The sequence below is a fragment of the Vulpes vulpes genome, chromosome 6 (assembly GCF_048418805.1).
Source record: "Vulpes vulpes isolate BD-2025 chromosome 6, VulVul3, whole genome shotgun sequence".
Classification (NCBI taxonomy): domain Eukaryota; kingdom Metazoa; phylum Chordata; class Mammalia; order Carnivora; family Canidae; genus Vulpes; species Vulpes vulpes.
Genome location: NC_132785.1, coordinates 102,093,200 through 102,119,130, shown reverse-complemented (window position 1 = coordinate 102,119,130; position 25,931 = coordinate 102,093,200). Strand labels below are relative to the sequence as shown.

General features: G+C 41.7%; 2 protein-coding genes across 4 annotated transcripts in view; one reads left to right on the top strand and one right to left on the bottom strand.

Moving 5' to 3' along the window:
* The window catches only part of VTI1B (vesicle transport through interaction with t-SNAREs 1B), a 35,090-nt gene extending 28,167 nt beyond the window's left edge, over positions 1–6,923 (top strand). For all 3 annotated transcript variants that reach the window (XM_026008451.2, XM_072761799.1, XM_072761798.1), the window contains 2 exons: positions 1,360–1,421; positions 2,682–6,923. In XM_026008451.2, coding sequence (XP_025864236.1) covers positions 1,360–1,421; positions 2,682–2,778 — 159 coding nt within the window. In that variant the 3' untranslated portion in view covers positions 2,779–6,923. The remainder of the gene's footprint in view (positions 1–1,359; positions 1,422–2,681) is intronic.
* The window catches only part of ARG2 (arginase 2), a 31,921-nt gene continuing 8,926 nt past the window's right edge, over positions 2,937–25,931 (bottom strand). The window contains exons 3-8 of the mRNA XM_026008450.2: positions 11,309–11,486; positions 8,066–8,225; positions 7,091–7,185; positions 6,803–6,907; positions 5,670–5,806; positions 2,937–3,433 (exon numbers count right to left, since the gene is read on the bottom strand). Of these exons, the coding sequence (XP_025864235.1) occupies positions 3,228–3,433; positions 5,670–5,806; positions 6,803–6,907; positions 7,091–7,185; positions 8,066–8,225; positions 11,309–11,486 (881 nt within the window). The 3' untranslated portion in view covers positions 2,937–3,227. The remainder of the gene's footprint in view (positions 3,434–5,669; positions 5,807–6,802; positions 6,908–7,090; positions 7,186–8,065; positions 8,226–11,308; positions 11,487–25,931) is intronic.

Here is a 25,931-nt window from a genome sequence, read left to right as displayed (position 1 = left end):
TTGGCTGGGAGATTTCTCTCGAAAGTAATTTTACCCCTCAGATTTAGAGGTCATTAGAGGAAGAAAAAAAAAAAAAAAGACTGAGGAAACTCAGCCTCTGCATTTATGGAAGATTGTCAGTTCCAAGATTATAGCCACTCCATCCTTTTAATTCCTGTATTACCAACCTAAGATTTTTCTTATGCATGTAGTATATTATGCTGTTCTTATGAAAGCACCATCTATTTAAAATGATCCTAGTTTGTCATTTAGAGCCAAGGCTATTTTCCACAGGTCACAAAATAGTACTGCTGACAATTTATAGAGGTTTAATCCTGGACTATATTGCTACCCAAGGTAAACTGGATCACTGTGGGAAGAAAATGGGAAATAGCTTAGGCCAAATGACTATATCAAGGCCTCTGAAAAACACCTTGTTTCTCCCTTTCCATATACCTGCGTAGGAATTTCAAAAGTAGTGCAACTTGTCAATAAAGTGTCATATTCTTAACATTATGAGGCAAATACAAATTGAAGAACAGATACTGTGGGCAAGACTTGGATTATTTCCTCAGTGTGGGGATTGGAGGGGATTTTCTCATATATTCTAATAGTTGCAATTCTCTGTTCTTAAATCAGAATAATGCCCTTCCCTCCTCAGTGAAAGTTCACAACTACTGAATTCAAGGGAAACTGTGGAGAAGGCAACTTGCTTACCGATTGTGTGGTTTTTGACTTTTGAATACATCAGGTGGATTGTTTGAATTTAAAAGCCAAGGAATGAGCTGAAAGATCAACTTATTACTATGGCCACTGGGGAACAGGAACAGATGGCATGTGGCATCTGTTGAAATATTCCCCAGCTATCTAAGCTAACAGACAGCCAAAAGGAAATGATTTTTTAAAAGGCTTTTAAAAGATTGATTCCTTTCATAATTTAATGTGTCTGTAAAAGGGGTTAAGAAAAAAGGACCAGATCCCAAACGTGGTAATCCACCAGCCTACAAAAATAAACACTAACCCAAGAGGCTCCCCTGAAGTTTGGCTGATGAAATTCAAATCTGAAGTTGCCTCAGTTACTGGCGAGGTACACTTGAAGCCTTTTTCTGTTTGAGTAGCCAAGGTGAAGGATTAGTTTGGTCCCAGAAGTTCCCCACAGTAACCTTGGGATATAATAATTTCTAGGCCTCCTTGTTGAGTACTAGAGGATCTTGTCCTTTCTAGTTTCTTCTTATATTCAGAGGCCATCATTCAATTTGGTTTGATGGAGTTCTAAAGCACACACCCTTTGATGCCCGCTGTCAATTTAGTTAAGTCACGTTTAAGTTCTATAGTATGTACTTTCAGAAGGGGGAAATAATTGCTATTTTCTCTTCTCAGCTGGTAAACACAAGTGAAAACTTGAGCAAAAGTCGAAAGATTCTCCGTTCAATGTCCAGAAAGTAAGTTTTAAAAATAGAGTTGAGAAACTTTGTGACTAAGACATTAAATAGTGACTTGCAAATGTCCTGATAAAGCAGAAAGAATAAACTATTATCTTGTCTAGTTAAATATCCTTTGTTAAGAGTATATGCTGCTCTGACTTGGAACAGTGGGAAATTACTCCACTTTTAATCCCAGTTTACATTTTTCAGAGCACATGCATATTCCTTGAAATATATTTGTATAAACTTGGTTAGAAAACTTTTTACTGCTACTGCTTAATACTTCCTTTTGGCTCCATTTGTCCTTCATGGGAGTCAACCCCTTATCAGGGAGTTCTGTTAGCAAAAAGTTTACTTAAAAGTCCCTAAAAGTGGCTAGTGTACACAAAACAAAACTATGACCAAGCCATGGAATTAGTAGGAGTGAGATTTTTCTAAACAATGGTAAGAGGAAACTTTCCATTTAGAGCTAACATGAGAACCAGAAATTGGATTCCTACATCAAGAAAAGGTAGTGTAGGAGCTTCAAAAACTTCACTACCTTTATAAAGATAACCATTTGGGTTGATGGAGGAAGAGAAGAGTTAGTGGTAATGTATCTCTGCTGTTTTGAAATAGGATTCAAACGGATTCCAGAATTGATATTTTTCAGGGCACCTGTCTATCAAGAGTGTACAACTCTTGATCTTGGGGTTGTGAATTCAGGCCCCATGTTGAGTATGGAGCCTACTTTAAAAAAATAAATAAAACTTCTAGGAAGAGCTAGTTATAAAAATGTGTATTAAGTAATTTTAAAAAAAGAAAATACATTTTTCATAGGTTTTATCTTGAGCCAATGTGGGGCTCAAACTCACAACCCCAAGATCAAGAGTCACATGCTTTTCCAACTGAGCCAGCCAAGGCACCCCTACAAAAGCTGTTTTTAAAGTGAAGAATGGACTACTATTTGAAGACATTTTAGAATCAAGAAACCATTTTTATGTTTTGGTGTATCTATTGTCCCAGTCTTCAGCATTTCTGTGAGGTAGTGTTATCCTTAAGTTACAATTGAAAAAGCTTTCAAGTTGTCACTTACCAGCTAAAGAACCTTATGTGTATATATATACTTACTGCTGAGTGGCGAGGTGATCCAAAAAAAAAAAAAAAAAAAAAATCAGTCTGCCTCACAGTATCCAACCTTGGCCACAGGGTCAAACCCCTTAAGTATTAGTATTAAGAACGGAAAGAAATGAGGTCATCCAGACTTCTGACTGTTCCCTACTTTGCTTCTCTTTGTAGAGTAACAACCAACAAGCTGCTACTTTCCATCGTCATCTTACTGGAGCTGGCCATCCTAGGGGGCCTGGTTTATTACAAATTCTTTCACAAGCATTGAAACTTCCTAGAGGGAAGGGTTTGTGGACCATAACTTTGACCCTGTGAATGAATGGTGTTAGGAGGAATAAGCATAGTGCTGCTGTGAGGTAATGGTTCAAGGATGCACGGTGTAGCCAGAAACCACCTAACTGTGAAGGAACAGCAATGAGACCAGTATGATATACCAACGTAATAAATGCGGTTTATGACTTCTTTAAATTTACATAGTACTTCAACATATTAATACCCTGTGAACTGCAAAAAAAAAAAAAAAAAAAAAAAAACATCAATTTACAGTAGTATTATTGGTCACCAAGATGGAGAGGGAAAGGAAACTTTACAATTGTGAGAATGCACAAATGTTCTCATTAAGGCAGTATTGACCCAGATGACCATTAGTATCTATCTCCTCAGTTGCCTCATAATTCTGGAATGTCCTTCATGAAACATGTCCGCACACAAAATTTGCTAAATTCTCACACGTTCTTCACTTTCTGATTCATCTGGTGAACTGGGAGTAGGAAGATGGTCATAAACAATGTGCCCTCCCTCCCTTGTCTGACCAAAACTTGAAGCAATCACATCCACTGCCAAGCCAGCTGTAGCCTTGGCCTCTTCCTCTGAAGCAGCCAACTGAGGATTGACTTCAACAAGATCCAGTGCTGACAGCAACCCTGAAAGAACAAAGTAGGACAAAACCTCAGACAGTTCCCCAGCTGCTACTTTCAGTGAGGGTTATCCCACTAGACAGAGCAAGCCAAGGTTAAAAGTCATTTTCTACTATTAAAATTACCTACCATAAGGAAGGCCCCTACACCTACCTCATCTTTTTGGGCATGAATTTAAGTTCAAACACTGTATACTAGAGTAGGATTAAAATCAGTCATCCCTGTTCAATTAACCTAATAGGCATAGCTGTCAGGCCTCCTGGATAAGGAAAGAGCTCCTCCTTGGGGAGGAGTTAGATAAGGATTTTCCATACTGCTTGTTGGGAAAATGTGTGCCATATCCAGTATTACTAGGAACCTTCTAGATGTCTGTATGTGGGTATATGAAGAGATCATCTTCCCTCTTTTGAGCCATTACCATTTTTGACCTCTGATGCTATCTCTCTTAAGGCACTACATGCTTTTAGTTATCAGCGTATCTTAGTGACACCTTTTTAGGTCTGAGCTGAGGGCAGGTACCACGTCTGACATGGTTTTTCAGTCTCCCATCATAGTGACCCAGTATCTTGCACTTAGTCAAAGGAATACCTGGCCATACTTTAATTTGGACTTGTTACCTTCTGTGGGTTTAAAAACTTGTACTAAAGGATTTGAGAAGGGAAGATTAGACAAGAACCTATCCAGACCTGCCCACCCCAATACACAAGTCCACTTCTCTAGGGTATTTAACTTTTTTAGTTGGTTATTCTGGGTGAAGCTTATCTACCTCTTCAAGTCATCTGAACAAATGAATACTGGAGAATACAAGTATCAGAATAATTAGGGTGGCTACAAAGCCTGGAAATCTGGGTGTATATATCTACTGGTCTGTTGATGTCACAGTGCAATACGTGATATGCTCAATGACATTACATCTGTTCAGTATGCTGTCCCTTATTAGCAGATTAGCAGTGCATAGCTCAATGCAAAGCTGCAATGAGCAGGCATGTTACTGCAGCATTTCCACTAATTCCTGTGTAAGTATGTGTGTCTGATTTCCATTGACTAAACCTGGGTCTTTGGTATAGCCCAGAAATAATAAAAAGACACTTGAACTATTAAAAATATGTATTACCCATGTTTCCAGACTATTGCTACCCTCTAACTTAAGCAAAGTGCTTTATGTAGTTATGTAGCTATTCTTTGGGAATAGAATAATATAGCAGGGGAGGGAGAAACAAGGTATGACCACTACCCCACCTAACTATTAGAGGTTACTAATTAACCCCTGCTCTAACTGGGGTCATTGGGAACCAAAGTGAAGAATCAAATACCCAGGTTCACTGGCCACTAACTAAAGGACAACTGATAACATCTAAGATCGGGGATCTGAGAATGAGACTATCTTAGTGCTGTCAGACCTGATAGACCTACACATTCTTTTCCTTCCTGTGGTGCCTAAGGTTCCAGTAGGCTCCAGAGAGACCATTTCTCAATTTCCTTATCTATCCTAGCTATTCAAGAGCTTCCTGTGGTTCTGGGCCTTTCATTGTGGGCTCTCTGCTATTTAGATCCTAATTTCATAGAATGGTACTGAAGTTGGTAGTTGTTTAAATTTTGCAAGGAAAGGTCATTTAAAGTAACCTTCAGCAACTAGAAGCTTTCTGACAAATAGAAACTACAAACCATGAATGAATGTGGGGACAGTAACCTGTGTAGCCACTCTTAATCTAGCATTCATTTTACTAATCTTTTGTCATCCATTCATCTTCTAGTATCCCCATATTAAAACTCCTATCAAACAAGCTCTAGTATAAGGTTTATCCTATATGAAAAGACCCAAGATACTGTCCAGCTTTGAAATATCTTCAAGAGAAGGTTTAACTCCACATTCTCAACTTCAAGTAAACTGTTACGTCATTGTAAAAATTATAGCTGTTTGGCCTTGCCTTTAACCTTAGTCTGCCTTTAGATAATGCAGATACAAAGAACTACATTGATTTGGCACGTTATTCTTGTATTTAATAATATTTAAGTAGACAATTTTTTATTCACTATTACCTTTGCATATTTTGATATAAGCCAGGTCCAAACATGCCTCTAAATGACTATTCCTTATCAGCCTGACCATATGGTTTTTAGTTATAAAAGTTTAAGCAAAAATAGTATCTGTAATGACATGGAATAGTAGGAAAAAACCCTCTGGCATGCAAGAGGCATCAGCATATTTACTTACACAGTTAAAAGGTTGATCCCTTCTTACCTGTATTGTGTATTTCCTCAGTAATATACATGCCTTCTCGATAGGTCAGTCCTCCTACCACAGGAGTTCCTGTGGCTGGAGCCAGGGTAGGATCAAATGCATCAATATCAAAACTCAGATGGATTGGCCTTTGTCTTCTTGAGAGGAAGAAGATAAGAATAGTCATTTGGGTGTGCTTGGACATTGATCTTTCCTATGGTGAGAACTCCTTAATTTTGTTGCTGTTAGTCCTGGTACTTTGCTAACACAGCAGATTTCCAGATTTCCTATTCTGGAAGTTACTGTGTATTACCATATTAGCTTCCTACACACCCCTTCATTATTTTGCCGTTTGTTCTGTGTGCCTCAGACTAACTCTGATTTATATTTCTGACTTAACCTAGGCATGAGAGCCTTTCACATTAACAATTTTTCACTTCCCTATGAGATTGGGCTCTGGGAGAGTCCCAACTTAAGTTAGACTGACCTAGGTTACAGTTGTTCTTACGCTCTCCATGTAACAGCAACTGAACTTAATTGATTTGGTATCTGCAGTCTTATCTCCCAATTCTAACTTCAGTTTAGCCCACGTGTCCCAGGAGTGGAATCTAGCATACAACACATATATGCTAGATAACTAAGATTTCTTACAGCTTAAGAAATGTAATTGCTACCTTGTAGTATACCATTAATCACTTGGAAATAAAAACTTAGCACTGAGAACATGCTCTTAAAACTAGCCTTGGGTTGGCATTTATCTGCCATCTTTCTATACTACCAAGATTTGCTCAATATGAAACTTTCAGATGCAGCCACAGTGAGTTTAGGAAGGGGACAATTGAATGAATGCTTCTCATCTCAAAAGATAAGCATTAAAAATGGAGCTAAAGAGAAATTCATGAGACACAGAAGTCCCAGGCTATGACTTCAAGGAAACCCCCTCCCAACCCCAGAGGAGGAATAGGTCCTATGTTTCATATTCTCCCTTTCCAAAGTATTTGAATTTTTTGGAAATGTACATATTTTGCTTTTATTTTAAAAGAAGAGCTGCTGTCCTCAAATGATGGGCTAAAGTGTGCTGCTCATTGGGAGTCTGCCCTATTCCCTTTGGGACTTTTCCCTTTGGAAGTAGATATCCATTGTAAGTTACTTACTTGCCAATAAGCAGATCAAATGTCTGTTCCATGACCTTCTGAATACCAAGTCGATCTATGTCTCTCATGGAAAAATACTGGATATCATAATTCTTTAAAATAAAACTGTATGAAATAAAAAGGAAGGAGTCCTTAGTTTGAAGAGCATTTTTAATCAAATGCATATTGGGGTGGGAGGGAGTTTGTCCTTTTAGTAGCCCTACAAGAGGTTAAAGCAAGGAACACCTATCGAAAGGAACATAAATGGCCGGGACAGACCCAAAGCTTAATTCCAGCATATCAACTTACTGTTCAGGAGGGTCCACATCTCTTAGACCAATATATACGATATTTGGGGAAGAGATACAAGGTTTGATCCAGGAAAATCCTGGGAGTTGTGGTACCTGTCAAAGGAGGAATATACAGGACTCATCAAGGATTCTTGGTCTCACCAAGATAATCACCATATGCTTCCCAAGGTATGCAGTCTGCTTTCTCCTCCTACCTACAGGATATGTTTAAAGCAACCCAGGACACACTTGATCTGGAAAGAGAACTTAACACAAATGGAAATGATTCAGAAGGCAACTGAAGAACAGATTTCTCAATAAAAATTTCTCCTAAGGTGACCACGGTTTCTCATTAACTTACCTAAATAGCAGGAACACTGCTGATTAGCCCTTTTCCACCCCTTTGTACATTACTGAATTGTTTACACATTGGTTCTTGAAACACAACCCAATTGCCATCTTAAGTTGCCTACAGGCAAAACACAAACTCTGCCTAATGAATAACTTTTGTACTCTCCTGGTTTAACTTGGTCTCTCATTGAGGAAAAGGATATACAGATTCTAATCTATGCCTAACATGGACATCTGTGTCTTCTGAGCAGCCTAGGAAAATATTACCTAGAAGTAATCATTGTTTTGCTTTCCCTGAGACCAGTGGGTCTGAGAGTAAGCCAGGCCTGAGAGCCTCTAATCAAGAAGTCCTCTCATGCTGTGAGTATATCACTAGAGTTACTACCCACTGCCACTTTCCTTTCTCGCAAATTATGACACAAACACACACACCCGAGAGACAGGACCGTATCCTAGTCCTCTTTACATCCCTAGCATCTAGTAGACTGCCTGGCCCATAATAATGTTTGATGAACAAGTGAAGGAATACTAAACCTTTCTACCACCACCATCAGCCCATTCTTCATAGAAATCTTATTAAACTTGTTCCTAGCCCAGCATAACCCCTGCAAGCCATTCAACCTTTTCGTTTTAGCCCACTGACCTTGTCCTGTAGTTCTCTGAGGAGAAATGAAACTGGCTGTCCATGGAGATTTCCAGATGAAGTGGTGAGGGGTGTATTGATGTCAGCATGGGCATCAACCCAAATCACACAAAGGTCTGGGCAGTGCCGGGCGTGGCCGCTAATGGTACCAATTGCCAGGCTACAAGGAACAAACACAATAAATCGAGGCCCCCTGCTTGGCAAACATCACCAATAACAAGTATCCTCAAGTCAGTGCAGTTCACACTTTGTCCTCAGGGCAAAGTCAGGGCCCCAGGCTAAGGCTAGATTTGGATGACCAAAAAAGTCCCTGGACCTATAATTCCCAAAGATTAACCTTGAGTAAGTTAGGGAGAAATGGAAGGTTCCAAAGATTCAAAGCTTGTTGACTGGTTATCCTTATAGTTTGACAGATGTCATTGCTGCCTCCAAATCCCTAAAATTTGACCCATTAAGCCCTGGCCCAGAAAAGGACCTCAAATATTTGTTCAGTGAATGAAATCCAGTTAAATGATGTGTTCTGTATATAAAACTCATAAATATTTCTTAATAACTTAAGGAAGATTAGAGATTTAATTTCAAAGAATCAGTTTTTAAGGATAAAAATTCACATAATAGCTTTTTGACATTTCTTTTTAGGAAACTGCACATAAGGACAGTAACGGACACCCAGTTAAAGACCGCATTTAGATGACTGAATAAACATGTATTTGCATGCTATCTTCTATATATTAGCATGGCATTCAAATATCTGTGGGGTTTTTTTTGCCTTTCCTTGTCCTTGGACTCTATGTACATTGGCCAACTACTGTCCCTGTTATAAGAATATAGCTGATGAAATCATGGTTGGAAAACTGCCCAGTTTCTTAGTAACCGAAGAATTTGACAGAGATGGGAAATGCAGCTTAAGCATTTTAGAAACTAACTACAGTTCTCCTTCTTGGTATGACATGAGACAGCATTTTAAGCTCTATGCCCCACATAGGATGTTTTTTAGGATAGCACTGTTTAGTGTGAAAAGCAGTGGATTAAGTCAGAATCCTGGTTTTTTCCCCAGAAAGCTGTGTAATGTAGGATGAGTCATCTGGTTTTGCTAGATAGTTTCCTTTTTTTAAAATTTTTATTTATTTATGATAGGCACACAGTGAGAGAGAGAGAGAGGCAGAGACACAGGCAGAGGGAGAAGCAGGCTCCATGCACCGGGAGCCCGACGTGGGATTCGATCCCGGGTCTCCAAGATCGCGCCCTGGGCCAAAGGCAGGCGCTAAACCACTGCGCCACCCAGGGATCCCTAGTTTCCTTTTTCTATTAGAAAGGGATAATAATCTTGGCTTATTTAAGTCAGAGTTGGTCTGATGTCTAAGCAATAGTATATCCTGTAGAAAAGGAGCAGGGTGACCTAAAGATGCCTTCCTTTAAAATGTTCAGTAGCTGTTCAATTTACATACTCATCCCTTCCTTTCTAGAATCTTCCAGATAGCCTAAGTTTTAGCCCTGAACAGGAAATAGGAAACCGTGACAGGGCTGCAATAGTTAGCTACAGACAAAAGCCAGAGACTACGATTAATCACATTGATAAGCAGTTCCCAAATAGATAACCAGAAGAAAGTCAGTATAAATGAACTTCAAGAGATAGCACTGAGCTAATAGGAAGACCCACACTCTGGCTGATTTAATTGGATCACTGTAGAGAACCTGGACCACTCTCTTAGTCTACCTAAGATTTTATTCCTTTTTTTTTTTTTTTAAGATTTTATCTATTTATTCATGAGAGACACAGAGAGAGAGAGGCAGAAGGCACAGGCAGAGGGAGAAGCAGGCTCCATGCCAGGAGCCTGACGTGGGACCTAAAATTTTATTCCTAATGAGGAAATCTACCTGCACTTAAAATTGTAACAAAGATTCAACTTCTGTTAAGGGACCAGAAAAGCTCTCTGGGCACCACAGTGGCAGTTGCTAGATTGGGTCTCAAAAGAAAACTTCAGGGATGCCTGGGTGGCTCAGCGGTTGAGTGTCTGCCTTCAGCTCAGGGCATGATTCCGGGTCCAGGATCGAGTCCACGTTGGGCTCCCTGTGAGGAGCCTGCTTCTCCTTCTCCCTCTGTCTATATCTGACTATTTGTCTCTCATGAATAAATAAAATCTTTTTAAAAAAAGAAAAGAAAACCTCAGAAGTCACAGTGAATTTGAATCCCACCTCTGCTACTTCCTGGCTCTAAAAGTTGGGTGAGTTATCTGACCTTTGTCCCTCAAGTGTTCCTAGCAGTAAATTAGGTAAAACTGTCTGTCTCGTGGCATTACTATAAGGGTTAAAATGAGAATATATATGAAGTGCTCAGTACTCCTAGTATTATAACGCTATTTTTCTTTCTACCAAAAACCTTAATTACTTAGCTCAAATAGGACTCCTCTAGCCCAGAATGATTTTTTCCTTCTTGAAACTGTAGAATTTGGGCAGCCCTGGTGGCTCAGAGGTTTAGCGCCGCCTTCAGCCCAGGGCATGATCTTGGAGACCCAGGATCGAGTCCCACATCATGTTCCCTGCATGGAGCCTGCTTCTCCCTCTGCCTGTGTCTCTGTCCCCACCCCCTTTCTCTGTCTCTCACGAATAAATAAAATCTTAAAAAAAAAAAACTGTAGAACTCAATATTATTTTTTCATCCCATATGTATTTATTTGATCTAGTCCTGATCACAATTTCCACAATCCCTAGCACTGCACACAACAAGCAGTACTCAGTAAAGTACATGCCGACTCACTAGGAGAGGGATCTCTTAGTCACCTAGGGTCCATATTGTGCAGGGAGAAAACAGTCACATGGCAAGTGGAAAACCTATAACAAACATTAGCAGAAATGCTTAAACAAATAATCCCACAAATTCTGCCTGGTGGATCCTTCCAATTCTCCCAAAGAGCCAAATGAAAGTCATAAAATGTTTTTCAAGAAAACTTTACAAGAGATGAGCACAAAAATGAAACACAAACACACCGTGTCTAAAAACTTCATTTTGTCTACCTCTGAACTTGCCGCATACTATACAGTGTGTTCTGCAACAAAAACCACAGGTGTCTCCCAACAGCTCCGGATCTTAAGATATTAAAACACTGTTATGCACATTATACCATAAAAATTCTAAAGGGCATTTTACTCAAAGTGGGGAAACACTGTGGTTTCACAAGCTAACTGATTAACACAAAGCACCATACAATCCAGCTCCTCCACCACCCCTTCATCCCAGTTTACCTGTGGTCTCCTCCCATTGTGACACAGCTATAGCCACTTGACACAGCTCTACTAACCACTTCAGCCAGTTCCTGGTTGGCAAGGCCCACTGAGCGAGGATTCACTATTAGGTTGTTGTAGAGATCATCTTTAGGGACTGGAGTAAAACTCAAATCTCCAAAATCTTTTAGCTGGCAGCCTGGAAACAAATAGGGGATGACAAGAACAAGATAATAATTGTGTATGTTATTCCAACTCTTACTGGCCCAGGCCACAAATCAGAACTTGTGATAAAGTGCATGTCATACTCATTTTGCCACAGTAAAATTCAAAATGTCACGTGATTGGCAGGATGGTCTCAGTCCTCCTAGCAATCCTATGGGGAAGATCCTATTGGAAACACCAATTTTTCAGACAAAGAAGCTGGGTTTTAGATAACAAAGCCCAGAAACATTCACTGATTTAACCTAACAGTCACAAAATTGATAGTAATGAGACCTCAGATGTCCCAGGGTTATAGAGGATAAATACAATACCAAGAGGTATCCATAGGATTTACAGAAATTTAAGTACTAATCAGAGCAAAAATGCATGGAAATTTTCATGTTAAAACTTTTTTAATAAAAGGCCAATCTGAGGACCTAAAACATCCTAAAAGAGAAATGTCAAACATCTGTTACTTACAAAGGTCCCAGACATTGTTTTGATTGCTCAACATAAATTCTTATTTAAACTCACAACAATCCTGTTAGGCAACTAAAACATACTGTTCTATAGACAAGGAAATGGAAGGTCCCCAAGTCACAAAGCTGCTAAGTGGCAGAAGTGGGACCCAAATTCAGGCCCTCTGCCCTCAAAATGTATATTGACTACACAGTTTGTTTCCCAAAAAGTCCCTCTTGATTCCTCCCTGTTAAGAACAAGTGAGACTTCTTGGAAAAAACGACTAGATAACAGAAATGCAGAGGCAGCAGCAAACCTACTGCGGCACACACCTGGGCCAGCTGCTGCCCATGTTCTCAGAGCAGCTGACGCAGTGGTGGTGGAAGCGCCCTCACTCTGGAAGCACCGGTGCAGAGCCAACCGGGAGGCACTGCCCACAGAGAAGCTGGACAGCAACAGGCTGCCCAAGATGGTGGGCAGCATGGTGGGCATCCACAGCAGCAGGACCTTCGCCCAGGTGGATATCAAGCCCAAGGTGATCAGCCCCTACCTGGGCAAGTCCTCCCCCATATACAAGCCCATGAACCTGGCTGGCCCAGGCATCTGGGCCACCCACTTCCCCAGCTTCGTCCCCCTCAAGTAGCTTGTTGGGCCAGTACAAGCATAAACTTCTCTTTAAAAAACTGTTTTGAAATAACTAGTAATATATGCTGATAATATGCTATAATATTTTCACTCTTAGATTTCACACTATGCCACTATGCATTCATTTTTTTTTAACCTAAAGGTAAGTGCCATTCTTGCCATTTAACCATTTATATGAATAAATTGATTGGTGCCACTTTTAGAGTTAAGCCTAAGTAATCCAACTCTATCATGAACAGATCTGAACTATCAGAGAACATAATGTTACCATAGATTGTATCCTTAAGTCCCTGCTTCTCAAACTGGAGTCCAGGTATGATTGGGGGCAGGGGGTAGGGAGATAGTCATCACAGGTAGTAATACTGGCAGAGGTTTGTGTTAAAGATTTGGAATAAGATCAGCATGGACCCATCTTGAATTCAAACTGTACAGTTGAGCTTTACCTAAGATTTTTAATTTACATGAGAAAGAGAATGTACATGTGCAGGGTGTGGGAGGGACAGGGGGAGGAAGAGTCCCAGACACACACTGCTGAGTGTGTAGCTGGATGCAGAGCTTGATCCCACAACTATGACATCCTGACCTGAGGTGAAACTGAGTCAGACACATAAGCAGCTGCACCCCCTAGATGTCCCTTGAGCTTTACCACTTGAACCCATTCTCCATTCAAAGCTAAGCAACTGAGAGGTTTGTAAAAATTTGAGAAGCAGTGGCCTGTAACATAAGGCCACCCAAGGAATCACCACTAAAAGGGATACTAGAAGCAAAACCAGACCTTATCCTATCCCCCAAAATTAAGATGCAGCTACAGCTGCAGAACTCTGTATGTATCTTTTGGTCACTGCATTTTAAAATAAAAACATGACCAGAGATAAGGAAAACTGAAAGAAAATATTGACGGTAGGAGAAGAATATGGTAACAGGCCAAAGCCATTGGATCCAAGAGAAAAAAAATATGACCAAATAAAACACCTACAAAAATCTTTTAAAAAGAAAAAAGAGCCATAAGGGAAATGCAGCTATAAGATCTCAATACAGGGGACAGTTTAGATTTAAGAGAAATGAAGCTTTAAGTCAGTATCAGGTCTTACTGTTGGCAACAGTCTAGGGCTGGACAGATTCTGAGTGTCAGTTTCTACTTTCCTACCCCTTATGCCACATCAGGCATTTAGGTTCTTACTAGGTATAAGACCCAGGGCATGCAGGTGTTTTATAATATTAGGTGTATAATTAGAAAAGGTTTATTATCTAATTAAATGTTAATATTAACCAACTTTTGAAGATGACTCATTTAATCTTCACATGACCAATAAATACATGGGAATCAACCCAGTGTTTAAGTGACAACTTGGGGGAACATGTAAGTCCAGTCATGGGATCTAGGATGTAGAGTCAGGTAAATGTGACAATACAGTACTCAGCTCACTATTATTTATTCATCAGAAGAAAGCTGCAGAAAGCCTATGAAATTTGGCAGTCTTAGATTACACTCTCTGAGGAAGAGTGACTATATTTCATAAAAGGGTTTTTGGTCATTAAACATGTAACTCTTTGAAGTGGATCACCAGATTAATTCGCAGCCCAGACAGAGGGTTCTTCTAAGATTATCCAACTCCATTTGCTCTCATTCCTTACTCACCAGCCTCCCTCTGGTTATTCACTTAGTTTCTCTGTTGCCCTCATACTGGCAAGAGGGCCTCCTAGCAGCAGATGTTGGAAGAACTGTTGTTTACCATAATTATGAATGGGCCTTCTGGTATATACCTCACGGTTAAAATGAACCTTTGGGTTGGAGAGCCTGATAAACTCTGCACATGAAGATTTATTTTCCTAACTAATTCCAAAAGAGACTGCACTGCTATGTTCATTACAGCATTTTTACAATAACCAAGATAGGGAAGCAACCTAAGTATCCATTTATATATGAACGGATAAAGAATAGGATAAAATTCATATAAATCTATTCTCTGATTATATATAATATATAAATATATAATTTATTTAAATCTATTCTTTATCTGATTATTTATACTAAATAAATATAAATAAATATATATATAAAAATATTACTCAGCCATAAAAAAGAATGGAATCTTTCCATTTACAACAACATGGATGGACCTACAGGGCATTATGCTAAATAAAATAAGTCAGATAGATAATACCATATGATTTCACTTACATATGGAATCTAAAAAAAAAAACAGAAACAGGGCAGTCCAGGTGGCTCAGCGGTTTAGCGCTGCCTTCAGCCCAGGGCGTGATCCTGGGGACCCGGGATCAAGTCCCACATCTGGGCTCCCTGCATGGAGCCTGCTTCTCCTCTGCCTGTGTCTCTGCCTCTCTGTCTCTTGTAAATAAATAAATAAAATCTTTAAAAACAAACAAACTCAAATACTGAGAACATACATAGTTGCCAGAGGGAGCGGAATAGAGGGATGGGCAAAGTAGGTGAAGGGGATTAAAAGGTACAAACTTCCAGTTATAAAAGAAGTCATGGAAATTAAGAGTGCAGTGTAGGGAATATAGTCAATAAAAACGTAGTAACGGGGATCCCTGGGTGGCACAGCGGTTTAGCGCCTGCCTTTGGCCCAGGGCGCGATCCTGGAGACCCGGAATCAAATCCCACGTCGGGCTCCCGGTGCATGGAGCCTGCTTCTCCCTCTGCCTGTGTCTCTGCCTCTCTCTCTCTCTCTCTCTCTCTCTCTCTCTATCAAAAATAAATAAAAATTAAAAAAAAAAAAACGTAGTAACGTTGTTTGGTAATTTTTTTAATTTTATTTATTTATTTATGATAGTCACAGAGAGAGAGAGAGGCAGAGACACAGGCAGAGGGAGAAGCAGGCTCCATGCACCGGGAGCCCGATGTGGGATTCGATCCCGGGTCTCCAGGATCGCGCCCTGGGCCAAAGGCAGGCGCCAAACCGCTGCACCATCCAGGGATCGTAACGTTGTTTGGTAACAGGTGGTGACTATACTTACGGTGAGCACTGTAGATGTACAGAATTGTCGAATCGCTATGTTGTGTACCTGAAATTATTGTATGTCAACTATACTTCAATAAAACTTAAACAAAACAAACCCTTCTGTTCCTGGGTCCACAAAGCTGAAGACCAGACCACTGAAGGGATTAATATCTGGAGAGACCCTGACTGATTTGCCCACCCTATAGGACTCCCAATTCTGCTATTAAAAAAAAAAAAAAAAAGCCAGGTAAGAACTAAGGACAATGAGTCTTAAAAGGCAGAAAGGAAATTCAGTGAGGATTGAGGGGTGGGGTGGGGCTCAAGGAATGATTCCTACGTCAAGTAAGGTTTGTACCAGCATTGTTTTGCTATTTTTGTTGTTGTCTTTCCTTACTAGTAGAAAATTTTTGTAAAATTGTTAGTGTCTAGTGGTGAAAGTCCCTACCCCACCTCCCAGGCTTGACTGCTCTACCTTTGCAGACCTTGGTGCATAAACACCATTCATACTATTCTTTTAAATAACGTTGTTGGAGTAGGCTTAATTGCTGTAACTAACCTTCCCCCAAACAATGGCTCAAACACAGTAATTGGTTTCTTGTTTGTTTAACATCCAGGCTGGATATTCTAGGTCAGCAGGCGGCTTTCCTTCACGCAGTGATTCAGAGACTAAGCTCCTTCTGGCTTGTGGCTCTGCCATAACTAGGGCTTTGCCACCTGTGTGGCTAAGGTTTGGGTCTCCCCAGGCTCAAGGCAGCAGGAGAGGAAGACAGCCCCGAGAAGTCTACTTTTAAAGGCCCAGGCCTAAAAGTGGCACATCACACATGCTCAGATGGCACTGGTCAATTAATGCAGGTCTAACTTATGTCCAGAAGAGAATGGATTTTGGCAGACAGCTAGCAATCTGCCACAACAGTACTTTTAATTTCTACTGCCATAACTTTTGATTAAAAACTCAAAATATTGGGATCCCTGGGTGGCGCAGCGGTTTGGCGCCTGCCTTTGGCCCAGGGCACGATCCTGGAGACCCGGGATCGAATCCCACATCGGGCTCCCAGTGCATGGAGCCTGCTTCTCCCTCTGCCTGTGTCTCTGCCTCTCTCTCTCTCTCTCTCTCTCTATCATAAATAAATAAAAATTAAAAAAAAAAAACTCAAAATATTGAAGGCTTCTGTTGCTGATTCTAACTACTGGCAATCCTAACCTAGTGCATTACAGAGCTGAAACAGTGAATATACTATGCCAGCCTGATAGGCCTCTCAGGACCTTTCTCCTCTAATGCCTGCTATCCCGATAGCATTGTAGCCCCAGAGGTCTAGTGGTGAAGAGCCCAGGATTGGTTTCTAAAGCGTGAACAAGGTTCTGAAAGAAGAAATGTACAAGCCACGTTTGGAAAATGTTGAGCGATTTAATAGAAATGAGAAGTTTGCATACTGGAGTAATGCAAATAAGGCTCAAGAGAACATGAATTGTAACCCATAGGGCAATATTTCTGAGGAGTAGGGTTTTATAAGAACAGGATGAACACAGTAATGATGAAGTTAGTAACTTTATCAGAGTGCTATGGCAAATTCTTCTAGTTTGCAAGGCCCAAGAAATAGTCTCACTGATTTTTAAAGAATCTTAGAGTCCTAGTGAAAAGAGTAAATATAATAATGGGAAGAGTATCTGCGGGTCATGCTTGAGGGAGCTGCCCGTTTGTCAAACTTTTTGTGCTTCAGGTCAATTCATTGGCAAATCTAGATGAGATGAAACAATGTTTCATTGCTGCTCTGTCTTCTAAGAAGGCATGGTAGGACAAAACAAACCTAAGACTTCAAAGCTCTCATGACAGATTTGGAACCAACTTGAAAGGGCTCTCGTTGTGACTTGCAGTAGGGGGGAAACATCAAGCTTTGCAGATACCGGCACAGCCTCGTTGCTTCTCTCTCTGCAGTGCTGGTAATAAAAATCCACTGAATACCTCTATGATCTTTTAGGCCCAAATGTTAACCTTTGGCCCTGATGAACTTCTCCAGGCTCCATCAGAGTGGAACGGGAACACAACAGAATGATGCAACCAAATGGTGGGGAAGAAATCCAAATAGCCCTAACACTAGAGAACGCCTGATGGAAGCCAGTGAGAGGGAAAGGAACAAAGTTGTCTATCTCCATACCTCACACTGCTCTAGAGGCTTTAGGGATAGCAGTTAGTCCTCACGTCCTCTGCTGCTATCACCATCCACACAGTTGAGAGGGAGAGATTCAGCAAAGTTCATAGTTCCAACTGTGTAGGACAAGCCTGGATCACCCTTTCGTTAGAGACCCCCATATATAGGTGGTGTTCTGAGTCAGCAGGCACCTTTTGACAGCATAGAAGGTGCCCCATTCTGTCTAACTGCTCTTACTTCCACTTCCAGGGCGCTCTCACCGCTTCCCAGGCTCCCAGCAGGTCAAGAGGAATGGGCTCAAAAGGGAGCTGACACAGGTCAGGTAGCCCACTGTCAGAATAACAGATTCTGAGAAAAGCTAGGGACCGATTAGTGTGAGGTTTTCCAAACTGTCCCTTAATAGGTGGCATGTTTATTATGACTTGTCAGGAATAACAAGTCAGTGAACCCTGGGGAAAAACAAACACTCAGCTCTCACTTGATGCTGGGAGGATACTAATACTAATGGCTTTCAAAGGTTACAGGCTCAAGGGGCGCCTGGGTGGCTCAGTCAGGTAAGCATCTGCCTTCAGATGCTGAGATCAGCTCAGGTCATGATCCCAGGGTCCTGGGATAGAGCCCTACATCAGGGCTCCCTGCTCAGCGGGAAGCCTGCTTCTCCCTCTCCCTCTGCCTCTGCCATTCCCAGCCCCCCTCCCCAACTTGTGCTCTCTGGCTCTCTCTGTCAAATAAAATGTTTAAACCTCATATTTGCACATAACAGATTTAGCCCCAAAAGGAATTCCTGGTATTATAAAGGAATGGAACTGCGAATCCTCAGAACCTCAAAATCATACCTGGAAAACCAGCCTATTAAAAACAAACTTGCAGTGTTACCAGAGGTCTAATTTAGGAAAAGGCCAGTTGGGCAGCCCTGGTGGCTCAGCGGTTTAGTGCTGCCTTCGGCCCAGGGCGTGATCCTGGAGACCTGGGATCGAGTCCCGCATTGGGCTCCCTGCATAGAGCCTGCTTCTCCCTCTGCCTGTGTCTGCCTCTCTCTCTGTTTCTCATGAATAAATAAAAATCTTAAAAAAAAAAAAAAAAAAAAAAAAAAAGGAAAAGGCCGGTTACTGCAGGGCATCTGAAGTAAGAATTTCTCTTATCTCTGAAATGTGATTTGGGTAATAATCTTTGAAGAGACTATTACTTAAGGTAAACTCATTTGATTACCACTAAGAAAATGCAGATGTCTGCATTTTATTTAGTGCATTTCCCTGCCAGAGGCTGTACAACCTCCCACATCAGGTGTCCTGGAGGCCTCTAAAAATCCGCTCTTCGCTTCTTAGATTCCGTCTCCAAAGTAAGTTTAGTGCATCAGGGCAAGAGATCCTGTCACACAAATAACTCATATTTGTTCCAGTTCACTTCTGGGTCTCTGAGAAGACTGCTTCAACCAGGGCTCTCAACATCTCCTTGCCCTTCACCCAGTTCTCCAACGCAATGTGAAACATGGCTGAGGAAGACCAGACCAGGCAGAGTGGCCCCAGAGGCTTGAGGATGAAAGGTGAGCCAGGTAGCCAGGCCAGTCATTTCAGACATGTCCATCTAACACACATACCAGAGTTATCCTCAAGATCAAATAGTACAAACATGGTGTCAATAGATGCCTTTGCATGAATGTGATCCTTGAGTAAAAAAAAAAAAAAAAAAAAAAAAAAAAAAAGTCCTAATATAGAACTCAAAGATTTAGTTCAAGACCTGTAACTGAGGGATCCCTGGGTGGCTCAGTGGTTGAGCACCTCCCTTGGGCCCACGGCGTGATCCTAGAGACCTGGGATCGAATCCCACATCAGGCTCCCTGAGTGGAACCTGCTTCTCCCTCCGCCTGTGTCTCTGCCTCTCTCTGTCTCTCATGAATAAATAAATAAAATCTTTAAAAGATCTTTAAAATCTTTAAAAGACCTGTAACTGAGAGGACTAGCAACACCATTTATAGTTTTCTTGCTACTTGGTTCTCCGGCTACATCGGCCCTTCTTTCCTAAGGAGGAAAGAGTATCCACTGTCTGAAGATAAGCTTAGTAATGTATGCGCTCTGAAGCATATTGACGTCAACCTGCAAAGTGCTTCTAGACCAAGATGAACCAGCTCAGGCTTTCTAAGATGGACTGTTAGCTGGTGGCACCCAAGCAGCCTGATTCCAGCACAGGCAGGGGTAGAGGGGAGGAGGTGCCTCTGGCTTCCCAAGTCACATAATCATCTACTCCATTCAGAACAAGATCTTCGAGCTTCTCCAGAAGAGAGATCTGCTATTGTTAACATGCTGACAAAACTTCAACTTGCTCGAATATAGAACCAAAGAGATAGTGACAATCCCTGGGGACGAAGTACTGCTCTTCAGAAAATGGGATCTTAAGTTCTTGGATGCTCCACTTTGTTCCAGAAAGAATTTAAAGCGAAGCCTATCAGGCTGATCAGGCTGGTGACTATAGCTTTGCCAGGTAACACTTCTGATGTACAGCTCCCTGTCCCAGACCCTGGGCTGGCATCCTGGTGAGTGTTCCCAAGGAACCGCAAACCAGAAAGACCGCATTCCATACCACTCTGGGCTGAAAGCAGAGTGCACAACAGATAGGTACAGGTCAAGTGCCACAATAGATGCAAAAGAGGAATCCTTGCCCTCTGGCCCCTAACGTCCTAGAAGAGTCAAACTCTCCAGCCAAGTTCGGTTTCCGAGCTTGTCCTATCTCACATGCTTGTTAGGAGTACATGAGATAACAAGGGAAAGCCTCCACACGCTAAGGATTACATATTAGTTTAATTGGATGAAGCATCTTTGTGGTTTTTCGCCCCACCCTACCCTTTTTCTTTTCCTTGAAACTGATGGCGTAAGCTAAGACTTCCCAAAACCTGTTTGTAATAGGACTAGGTCATTTTGATAAAAATCAGGTTTTGGTAAGAAGTAGCAAACACACACAGGCCCATGGATTGCTCATGGAAATGGCTCCAATAGAGTCCAGCTCTCACATACAGCTTGAATCTTCCACATCTCCTATAAAAGACTACAAAGGCAAGGCCAATTAATCCTGAAACACCAATTCTCTAAAGCCCTAACCACAATGCCACACCCTTCTGTGACTCAATTCTTGGGTCACACAGGAAGGAGTTTTCTACTTCTCCTATTCAGGGGTTCTGACCTGGGGGCCTGGGAGAGAAAAACAGGAAGATTTGGTCTTTCTTCTCCCAATCTGAACATTACCACACCTGTTATATTAACATATCCTCACTACCAAGAGTTTGATCATTAATAGGGAGGAACAAAAAACTTTATTCAAAGATTAAATTATTTAAATCAACCACAGTAATCCCTTAGCTTCCAGACCTCTGAACCATGCTTTGTTGGATATTAAAATAATGCCAACATCTCTCTAAAGTAACTAGAAACCAGCCTTACTTGAAGTAGTCATCATTATTAGCAACTCAGGTCCTGATTCAGAAACAAATAGGTTTGATAAAAGGGCAACAACTAGCTATTATCATCTACTTTTACACTTAGCTTAAATAAATTTATCAACTGGTAGCCTAATACCTTGTAAGAGTTAAACAGTTTCACATATGACTATTACTATGAGTTATACATTCTCAAAAATCTGGAAATCAGCTGGCTTTTAAGGAGCAAATCATTTTGAGAAGAAGCAATAGTGATCTGGGAAAATCCCACAGGTCATGATGAGAGTGAAGTTACAGGAACACTCATCAGGATGCTTATTCCTCTGTTCCTTCAGCAAAGGCCAACTGTGTGCCTGGTACTCTAGTAAGTCCTGGGGATATGGAGATGAGGTAGGGCTGCAGCTTTCAATGAGTGCACAGCCTGACAGGAAGACAGGCAGGGAAATCAAGGTGCAGTGCTTACCACTAGTGAAGGGAAGTGGGAGGTGCTGACTCAGACCCAGGAAGAGCCAGAACTTATCAGACGGGGCAATATCTGAATCTTGAAGGTATTAACCAGGATAAAAGCAGAAAAGGGAAAAGCTTACCAAGCAGAAGAGGCACATAATACCTTCAGCCCTACAGAACAATTTGCAATTCCCCTGAGCCCAGGGCTCCAGGGAGGACTGTGAAGAGAGGCGGAGGAACACATCCTAAGCTGTAGGGAGCTACTAAGGTTTTCATGTCAGGAAGTGACAAATCAAATCTGCGCTTCAGATCTAGTGCCCTTGGGGTCTGAGGAAAATGGTGGACTGGCCTCCACAAGGGGACTGAAAGATAAGGGCATAGGAGAGAAGCAACAGATTCCAGCAATACTTGGAGTGGGTGTGGAGACAAAGGCCTGCACACCAGCTTTCTGGCTCTGCCACCAGAGTTGAGAAAGATGCAGGGGAAGGGAGTGAAGATGAGAAGTTCAATTCTGGATAGATGGCCTTGAGGTGTTAGAGACCATCTTGTTGAAAATACATGGAGGGGCGCCTGGGTGGCTCAGTGGGTTAAGCATCTGCCTTCAGCTCAGGTCATGATCTTAGGGTCCTGGATCAAGCCCCATATTGGGCTCCCTGCTCAGCAGGGAGTCTGCTTCTCCTTTTCCCTGTGCCCCAAACCCCTGCCCTGTGCTCTCTTGCCATCTCTCATAAATAAAATCTTCAAACGTGGAAACCAGTAAATGGATCAATTCTAGGCAATGCTTAATAACAAATAACATCCCTTCAGTAGAAATGTATATACTGCCACCACCTTTGCAGAACTGCAAGGAAAAAAAAAAAGCCTGAATCTAACCAAGGATCTATATCCAATTATCAATTTACAGGAAGTACATAAGACAAAACAGGGTGCCTGAGTGGCTCAGTTGGTTAAGTGTTTGCCTTCAGCTCAGGTCATGATCCTGGGATTGAGGCCCAAATTGGGGTTCCCTGCTCAGCAGGGAGTCTGCTCTCTCTCTCCCCCCCACTTGTGTTCTCGCTCTCGAATAAATAAAATCTTAAAAACACACACACACACACACACATCATAGGACACCATGGAGATAGATATAACCTGCAAAATTCAGAGATTATACAAATGACCTAGTTTCCTCCACAAATACATGGCAAGAAAGAAAAACACAAAAACGAAGCAAGGAACCAGCAAGGATGTAAAAGATATCAATATAGAGCTCATTTGGATCCTGAGTAAAACAAACTGAAAAATAAGTGCAAAAAGCCTAAGTCAAAAAAAAAAAAAAAAAAAAAAAAAGCCTAAGTCAATTGAACAGTGTCAACATAAACTGGTGTAAGACAGAGACAAAATAAAAATAGACTGAATTTTCCCTGTTTAGAAGGGAAAAGACTTCTTGCTCCCTTCTGTTTGAGAATTCCCTTCTCTGTCCTTCTCAAATACATGTAAATACAACAAATAAACCTCTTGCCAATCTCCCAACCCAGGAATGTTTCCCTCAAGGACTAGAGATTAACAGACTAACTTCTATGGACACAGGGGATGGGCAGCTTGCTCCATATTGCAAAACTACCTCCTATCTTAGAATATGAGAAGTTGGTTTCCCCCCTGGTGGTTGTCCAAATTTCTATGATAAAGTTAAGATGAGCTTTATCCCACAAAAGGTACCGTTAAGTCCTCTAACTGGAGGACTAGTTACTATTTATTATGATATACTATACACTATTTATTATCTTGAAAACACATAATGGGCTGTCCCTGCTTGGCTACTTAAAAGGACCAAATTGCTTTATTTTCACCATCTTTTAGTAGATTGCCTGATTTAATGCTTATTCAATAAATGGTTTTCTTTCTCTACTACTTTTGTGGAAAATTGCTCTCAATTGAGTTTTTTTTTTTTTTAATTGTTATATTTCCCCAACCCTGGGCATTGGATATTAACTTCTTTTAGGTGTGATAATGGTACTGTGGTTAAATTTTAAAGAATTCTTTTTTTTTTTTTTTTTTTTTTTTTTAAGCAAGCTCCAAGCCCAATGTGGAGCCCAAGGCAAGGCTCAAACCCATGGCCCTGAGATCAAGACTTGAGCTTAGACCAAGAGTCAGACACTTGACTAACTGAGCCACCCAGGCACCTCAAATTTTAAAGAATTCTTATATTTTGAATATTTAAATATTTGCAGACAAAACAATATGATATCTGTGATTTGCTTCAAAAAGTAGGGGCACCTGGATGGCTCAGTTGGGCAGTGTCCAACTTTTGATTTTGGCTCAGGTCATAATCTCAGGGTCATGAGATGGAGCCGTGGGTCAGGCCCTGCACTTAGTGGAAAGTCTGCTTTTCTTCCTCTCCCTCTGCCCCTCCCTCCTGCTCATGTGTTCTCTCACTCTCTAAAATAAATCTTTAAAAAAAAAAAAAAAAGGCACAGAGTAGGGTGATTGCCATATATTGATAATTGACACCGGATAACAGATACAACAAATTCACTCAGTCACAATATCTACTTTTGTTATGTTTTAACACTTTCATAATACAGTCAAAAAGAACAAGAAGCCACCTGGGATACAGGTTTGGAGCTGAGTGAGAAAACCAGTGTTGGAGATAAAGCTTTGGAGGCATCAGTATACAGGTGACAGGAAACCCATAGGGATGGACAAAATGCCAATGAGATAATATTAGAGCAAGAGGATCAAGGGCAGAACCGTGAGGAACACTAGCACGTAACAGGTGGGTAGCAGAAGATCTAGCAAAGGAATCTGAAAAGCTAAAACCAGTAGAGCATGGGGTCTGTTTCGATGAGGAAAGAGTGGCTGACAGCGACCAGTAAGGTAAATGTGGCACTGCGAGAAAGTAGGAGGTCTAAGACCTCAGCAAAACCAGTTTCATTGCAGTGATGGCCCAGGATGTCAGAATATATCAAGTTGCAGCCTGCCAGGGCAGTGGAGAAGCCAGGACGGTGGCTCTGAAGGGAAGCAACTAGACAACAGCTAGAAGGCTTCCTAAAGATAAGGGAGGATGGCAGGACTGTAAGATTTGCAATTAATTATTGACGGGATGGGTTAGAAGTTGAGAAACCAGGGGAAGGAAGGGATAATTGCTAGAACAAGAAATTCAGAAGGCAGTAGAGATGGGATCTAGGGCACCGGGAGGTGGTGTGACCACTTGTTACCTGTCCAAGATTGGTTTCTTGCTTCTTCAGAGATAGCTGGAGCATGACCTCTTAGAATGGAGACTAAACTCACCATTTTCCCTTGTCCCTATGTGTGGCCATGTGACCCATCAGGGCCACAGGATAAGCAGAAGCGTCCTGCGACTTCTTGGGAACTTCCCTTGAGGGAAAGCACAAGTCCTCCCTTTGCTTGCTTCTGTCCATCTTGCAACCTGCTGCCAGGCACAAGGCCACACCATCTGGGACCATGATAGCGGCCTGGCCGGTACAACAGCAAGATAAGAATCTAGGTCTGAACTTTTTTTTTTTTTTTTTAAGATTTATTTATTTATTCATGATAGATCTAGAGAAAGAGAGAGGCAGAGACACAGGAGGAGGGAGAAGCAGGCTCCATGCGGGGAGGCTGATGCAGGACTCGATCCCGGGACTCCAGGACCCCGCCCTGGGCCAAAGGCAGGCGCCAAACCGCTGAGCCACCCAGGGATCCCCCTAGGTCTGAACTTTAAAACACACAGTGGCCAAACCAGCCCTGGACTTCTCTTAGATCCCTGTTATTTTGTGCTTTTGCCACATGCAGTTGTAGCTCCCTGATACAGGGAAGGCTGGATCCTTCATCCTTGGAGAGTGTGAAAGAGTCTTGGGTGATACAAACAACTGGGGATGACAGGGAGAAGGGCTGCCAAGGGGGTTGTGGCTGGGTCGGAGAGCCAAGGCTGTGAGGATTACAGGGCGGGACCTGCAACAGCCGTCCCGGAAATGGGAGAGGCAAGGCCCTGGGGACACAGGACTTGGGAAGTAGGAGACCGTTTGCTTATGATGGTGCCACTCCAGCCGAGAAGGCCCCCACCTGGCATCAGTTGTATCTGGCAGGAAAAGAGATTCTCAACTACTACTGTGACCGTGGCACCTGCACTAAGTTCCTCAAGGTCTTCAGGACATTTTTGGTTTGTTCATTCTCAGCTTTTATTTATAGAGCAAAACAATGTGCTAAAAAAGTTGAAGTTTTTTTTTTTAAGTTGAAGTTTTTTTAAGCACATGGCGTTGTTATGTCTAAAGAAAAGCTACAACCTCACTTTTCTAAAAAAAAAGATTTTATTTATTCACGAGAGACACACAGAGAGAGGCAGAGACACAGGCTGAGGGAGAAGCTGG